This window comes from Seriola dumerili, unplaced genomic scaffold (genome assembly GCF_002260705.1).
Source record: "Seriola dumerili isolate Sdu_G_001 unplaced genomic scaffold, Sdu_1.0 BDQW01000110.1, whole genome shotgun sequence".
Classification (NCBI taxonomy): Eukaryota; Metazoa; Chordata; class Actinopteri; order Carangiformes; family Carangidae; genus Seriola; species Seriola dumerili.
Genome location: NW_019174365.1, coordinates 3,033,484 through 3,039,741, shown reverse-complemented (window position 1 = coordinate 3,039,741; position 6,258 = coordinate 3,033,484). Strand labels below are relative to the sequence as shown.

Sequence of the window (6,258 nt, the reverse complement as noted above, 5' to 3'; positions counted from 1 at the left end):
CTTTGTCATGCTACTAGCGTGGCTAAAACTGGAAATGTGAACATTTACAATTCCATGACAACTTGGCAAGATGGAGACCGTGTGATATAATCGAAAGCTCAAGAACGGCTGCAAGATGGGCCTTCATGGTGTGGTGAGATTGTTTTCCTAAAGTTGAAGATATTAATTCTGGGGCCGTAAAAACATCCAAATAATTGTCAGGTCTGTTAGTTGAGACTGTGTCTTTAATCATCAGTCAACCCCAGTGAGCAGTGAAGCTGTTTTAATGGAAGCTCACTGGAGGCAGAACTTGTGTCACATGTCAGTATGAATGAATGCCCATTAAAGTAAAACTCTTGCAGCCAAACAGTAACAGACACATGAGCATCCCTCATTTAAAAACTAGTTTATTTCCATCCCAACTTAAGGAAGGTGATCATGAACAGCAACATTTTACACAGCTGAACATATTGAGCCTCATCTACTGCACCGATAACATGTTTCTGGAATGTTTTCTTTTAGGATCAATAACTTATGTAAAATATTCTTTACAGCAAAAAGGATCGAATTACATAATAAAATACTGTACAATGTTTTGCACACAAATTAAGCACTTTCAACAAAACAGTATTTGTTCCCTAGAGGCAGACATTTACAGTCACAGAGTTGATCATTATGGCAGGTGACAGCGGTTTAATTACCACAAGGGCGTTGGGAACATACAAAAATATAGAACACTGTATGTAAGACAACATTTAGAGGGTGGAGTTGAAGATTCTGTGGCAAGACAAAGGCCCTCAAGTTGACTGGATGAAGAGCTGCAATCCAAGACCTACATATGTATAATGAAAAAAAAAACTGGAGAGAGACATACATGGGCTGCACTGGTCCAAGAGATACTATGTTAAAAGACCTTGCTAACTTGATATTGCTGGGTATTGTAGCAGCTTAGTGAAGTACAAACCGCCAACATGTGGAGGCAGCAGTTTTACAGAAGTTTTCAAAAGGTTTTTAACATCTTTTGGCTAAAGTTTCAGTCAGACAGTGCTAGAAAAATGACATTTTTTTCCCTCTCTCTTCATGACACACCTCAAACCTCAAAAACATTGCACATAGGAAGAGGATAATAAACATTTGGTGTATTTACAGTTTAAATACAGTACTAACAGCTGAACCTTGGCTTCAAATCGAGCTACATTCAACTCCCGAATGGCATTTCTCTTCCGTCCCCTCACGGCAACACTCTGACGTCTACGTCTCTCGAGTGCTCGGCGACAGTCGGGTGGACAGTGGTTGCATTTTGAAGACTTTTACATTCATCAATTCTTCTGTTCTTTCTTCTTAAAAACAGGGTACTTGCTGTTCCACTCCCACAACGTTATGAAAGTCTCTCACTGGCGGATTATTACGTTGGAACAAATGACATGAGGAGGGTTTGTCACAGCAGCTACAACAGCAATTTGGTCGTCTCTCTCTCTCTCTCTCTCTCTCTCTCTCTCTCTCATTTGTTTGCTTGCTACGCCGACGGTCCTCTAGCACTCGTGGCCGGTTTGTCATCCTGGCCTCGTCGTGTTTGGGAGCGGACTCTTGTCAGTCCTACACTCTCCTTGGTCAGGTTTCCAGTCAAAGCAGCATCGTGGACCTGCTTCATGTTCTCCTGGACTTCAGCCTTGGCATTCTTCAGTAGGTCAGCCTGGCCCTGGATGTGGGAAAGGGAGGTGGACAGGGAGAACAGGAGGGGAAGGATGGAGGACACGGGGTACATAGCAGGGAGAGATGGGGACAGAGGGTAGAAGTGGAGGGAGGGAGGATGAAAGAGAACAAAAAAGATGAGCAACTACCTTCAGGCCAAAACATGTTCTAATGGTCTCCCCCTACGGCTGTTTGGGTTTTTGTGAGCATATCAGTGCGTGTGTTGCTGACCTTAAGGATGGTGATGTTCCAGCTGAAACTCTCCAGCGCTCGAGTGACCTTGCGACCTTTCAGCCCCTCCTTCGCTGCCAGGCTCTGCAGCTTCTCATGAAACTCCATCGCTAGAACCGAAAACACACGAACACAACAGGTTAGAGGTCAACGCTTTTCTACTTCAACTGTATTGTTCACCTTCCCTTGCTATAATTCCTAGATATGACCGCATATAATTTCACTTTAAAGTTGCTGTAGACGCTTAACAACAGTTTACCTTGAAGAGTTGTGTACTCTGGCTGTAATCGACCAGTGACACAAGGATTTTGTTTTTGGTGTTTTTATCATTTAACTGCATTTCCTCCCCCTCTTATCTGCTCTTAACTGTCAAAGTCCTCACATTCACATTTTCTGACATCACCATATCTGTTCAATGATCTGTCTGCCTGTGTCTCTCGAGCCGATCAGTCTGAGAGTTTCCACCATCAGAAGATCCTGCCCTCTCTATCCTATCCTCATGGGCCTACACTATAATATGTAATAAACTTTTCCACATTAAAATGTCTAAAAATGACTAGACCTACGTTATATATTTGTTTGATTTGTGTATTTCCATTATTATTATTATTATTATTATTATCCCTAACGTTTCCATCAATTTTCAAACCTAGTGATATTCTGTGATTTCAATTATGATAATGGTCCAGTTCATTTGGTCGCCTGTTAATGGCGTCATATCCCCTTTGTGCATTCGTCTACTTTGTGGTTGTCTGGCAGAAGCAGTCATAACTGACTTTTCATCCAGTTTTAAGCCACATTTCTATGATACACCTTTTCAGATCTTGGTTGTTTTTAACTATATATTTTATGAAGGATTTTGTAAATGTGAGGATTTTAGTCATCTCACATTTGGATCTTCAGTTGTCAGAGAAACAAGCTTTGTTTTAAAACAAAGCTAAAAAAAGTTTATCGAGTTAAAGAGTTTATCACGCTATATAAATATATAATAACTATTATAGCTTAATTTTAATTGAACAAATATTCTTTAATCCAACAGGATTTCTGACAGTGTCGATGCTTTTACCCTCTTCTTCCTCACTACAGCTCAGAATAACATGAGAAGACTCTGTGACCAGAACTGGAAGTAAAAACTAAACCTCTGATGTCTTTGATCAGAACAATTAGCCACATGCTGTTAATTATTTCAATGATTATAAATGAACTACATTATGATTATACATGAACTACTTCTTTCCTCTTTCCTGTCTCTCTTCTTTTCTTTCTCTCCTCTCTGCAGCAGAAACAGTCTGACTTTAACTTTAACTGTTTTATCTGCATCTCATGTTCATAACAGTTTGTTCATCATCAAAGAGCGAAAATGCTCAAACATACTGATAATTCATTCACTTATTTACAATATATCTTTAGTCTGACGTTAATAGAAATTATATTTATATTTTAATTAATATTTCTTTATTCCAGTCATGTGCTCATATAGTTTACATTTCAACTTGTTGAACATCACTTTTGGACGTTGCTATAACCGAAATTACCGGTAGGCATCAGCGTTTCTTTTCATATCATAAGTACTTTAGTCATGAACATGTTAGTGGCACACAGCTCCTCCTGGACAATTTTTAAGGTGAAACTATTTTAATCAGTGTTTTTAATGGTTTTAATTTAACTTGGAGAGGAGGAGACCTCTCTAGATAATTGCAACAGCACCAAAACCTCCTGAATGATTAACAGGGAATCCAAACCAGGAGAAGCTGACTGCTATGATGGCAATGGCGTGGTGAAGACAACAACTTCCATGATCCTACACTATTTCACAATGTCACCAAACACCTTCTTTTATTATTGTTTTGATTGAGAGACCCCTAGTGACGTACTATGTGTTTAATGCAGAAGCTACATTGATGGGCTCTAATTGGCAACGTCTTTCTCTTTTAACCTCTGTATACATTGTGTTATATGCTTCTAATGAATCTCTCCTGAAATCCAGACTGGAGCTAAGACTGAAACCTGAAAGAGGAACATGCCACTTAATAGATGAGTTAACCAGTGTGCCATACTGTAAGCAGTATACATCACAGAGTAGTGGCGGTTCTAGCTTGCATGGTGCCCTAGGGGAATACCCCCTATAGCTCCCCCATGCATGCATTAGTACTGTACAGAGATAGAAGATGTGCTGTTTGATGGATTCCCTCTCTCCAGTGGGGAGACCTGTGGTCAAATTACCCTCAGGCCCCTCCCCATCTACCACCACCTCTGAGAGAAAGGAGACCTTTTCAGCAAGCAAGCTGAAACTACAAAACAACAAACTAAAAAGGCACCCACTCCGACACGGTGACATGATGTCATTGCAAGGGCGTAGGTTTGGTCTCAACATTGGTAGGGATGCAACAGCCCCGCCACCCCTCCAAAACAAAGAGATTGGCTGAATGGTTTATTAACATATGAGATCTGAATTTACATCCTGGAATGCCCATAAGCAAATGTAATATATGTACATGTGTTGAATTTAAATATACGAATGTGAATGTATATTGAATGTGAAGAAGACGAAGGAAGTGGTAGTTGACTTCAGGTGGTGAGCGGAAGTCCCTGCAAAGAATAATGAGAGAAGATCTCAGGTTTATCTCTCCCCTCAGTGGCAAACATCTACACAGACTGGTGTGTCAGGAAGGCCCAACATACTGTTCAACCCCTCCCACCCCTCCCACCACCTCTCTGCACTCTTGCCATCTGGAAGGAGGCTCCAAAGCATCCGTTTAATATCCACCAGATTGCGCAATAGCTTTTTTTCCACAAGCCATCAGAACTATGAACTCCCTCAAAATTCTGCCTCCAACACCAGAGGGTGATATGCACAAAAAAATGCACCAGCACTTAAAGTGTCTACTTGACTTGACTGTTTATTAAGGAAACCTGTTTGCATCAGCAACTTTGTATATGTTATCTAAAGCTGCTCTTATGAAAAGTTTTTAATACTGCTCTTTTCATTTAAAAAAAAATGTTTTTATGTCACACGTATATTGTGTAGTGTGTATAGCCTTTGTTGTTTTTAAATGTGACATGCACCCTGATCTACGGAGTATGGTATTTCACCTCAATGTATGCTGAAATGTATATCATGATTCTGATTCTAATGAGATATTGTTACGAAAATCATATGCAAGCATATAGAATATTAATAAGCATGTTGTTTTAATAAAGTTGCATTTTATCATGAGTATTTCAGATATGTTATCAACTTATATTTTCATATATAAAGAGTCATATATGTGTCATTATAATATATCTTCTTATAGGTGACACAGGGTAACATGACTCCTGAAATAGGGACATATATGTCATATATATGTCATTAGTCATAGTATAGTAAGGCATGAAAACATCACAGTATAGTAATGCATAAAAACCTCAAAAAACGTCATAGTATAGTAAGGCATAAAAAGCCCATAAAACGTCATAGTATAGTTAGTCATAAAATGTCATAAAAACGTCATAGCATAGTAAGGCATAAAAAGCCAAGGTATACTAAGTCATAAAAACATCAAAAAATGACATAGTATAATAAGGCATAAAAAGTCATAAAAAAGTCATAGTATAGTAAGGCATAAAAAGTCATGAAAACGTCATAGTATACTAAGGCATAAAAACCTCAAAAAACGTCAGAGTATAGTAAAGCATGAAAAGTCGTAGTATAGTAAGGCATGAAAACATCAAAAAATTACATAGTATAGTAAGGCATTACATGTCATAAAAATGTCATAGTATAGTAAGGCATAAAAAGTCATGAAAACGTCATAGTATACTAAGGCATAAAAACCTCAAAAAACATCATAGTATAGTAAGGCATTAAAAGTCAAAAAAACGTCATAGTATAGTAAGGCATAAAAACATCAAAAAACGTCACAATATAATAAAGCATAAAAAGTCATAAAAACGTCATAATATACTCAGGCATAAAAACCTCAAAAAATGTCATAGTATACTAAGGCATAAAAAGTCATAGTATAGTAAGGTATAAAAAGCCCATAAAACATCATAGTATAGTAAAGCATAAAATGTCATAAAAACGTCATAGTATAGTAAGGCATAAAAAGTCATAAAAACGTCATAGTATAGTAAGGCATAAAAAGTTATAAACACGTCATAGTATAGTAAGGCATAAAAAGTCATAAAAATGGCATAGTATAGTAAGGCATAAAAAGTCATAAAAACGTCATAGTATAGTAAGGCATAAAAAGTCAGGGTATACTAAGGCATAAAAACATAAAAAAAACCTCATAGTATAGTAAGGCATGAAAAGTCATAAAAAGTCATAGTATAGTAAGGCATAAAAAGTCACAAAAACGTCATAGTATA

General features: G+C 37.8%; 1 protein-coding gene across 1 annotated transcript in view; it reads right to left on the bottom strand.

The window, feature by feature from the left end:
- Nucleotides 1-375: 375 nt before the first annotated feature.
- Nucleotides 376-6,258, bottom strand: part of LOC111222968 (inactive phospholipase C-like protein 2) — a 33,213-nt gene continuing 27,330 nt past the window's right edge. The window contains exons 11-12 of the mRNA XM_022746908.1: nt 1,903-2,012; nt 376-1,678 (exon numbers count right to left, since the gene is read on the bottom strand). Coding sequence (XP_022602629.1) covers nt 1,496-1,678; nt 1,903-2,012 — 293 coding nt within the window. The 3' untranslated portion in view covers nt 376-1,495. The remainder of the gene's footprint in view (nt 1,679-1,902; nt 2,013-6,258) is intronic.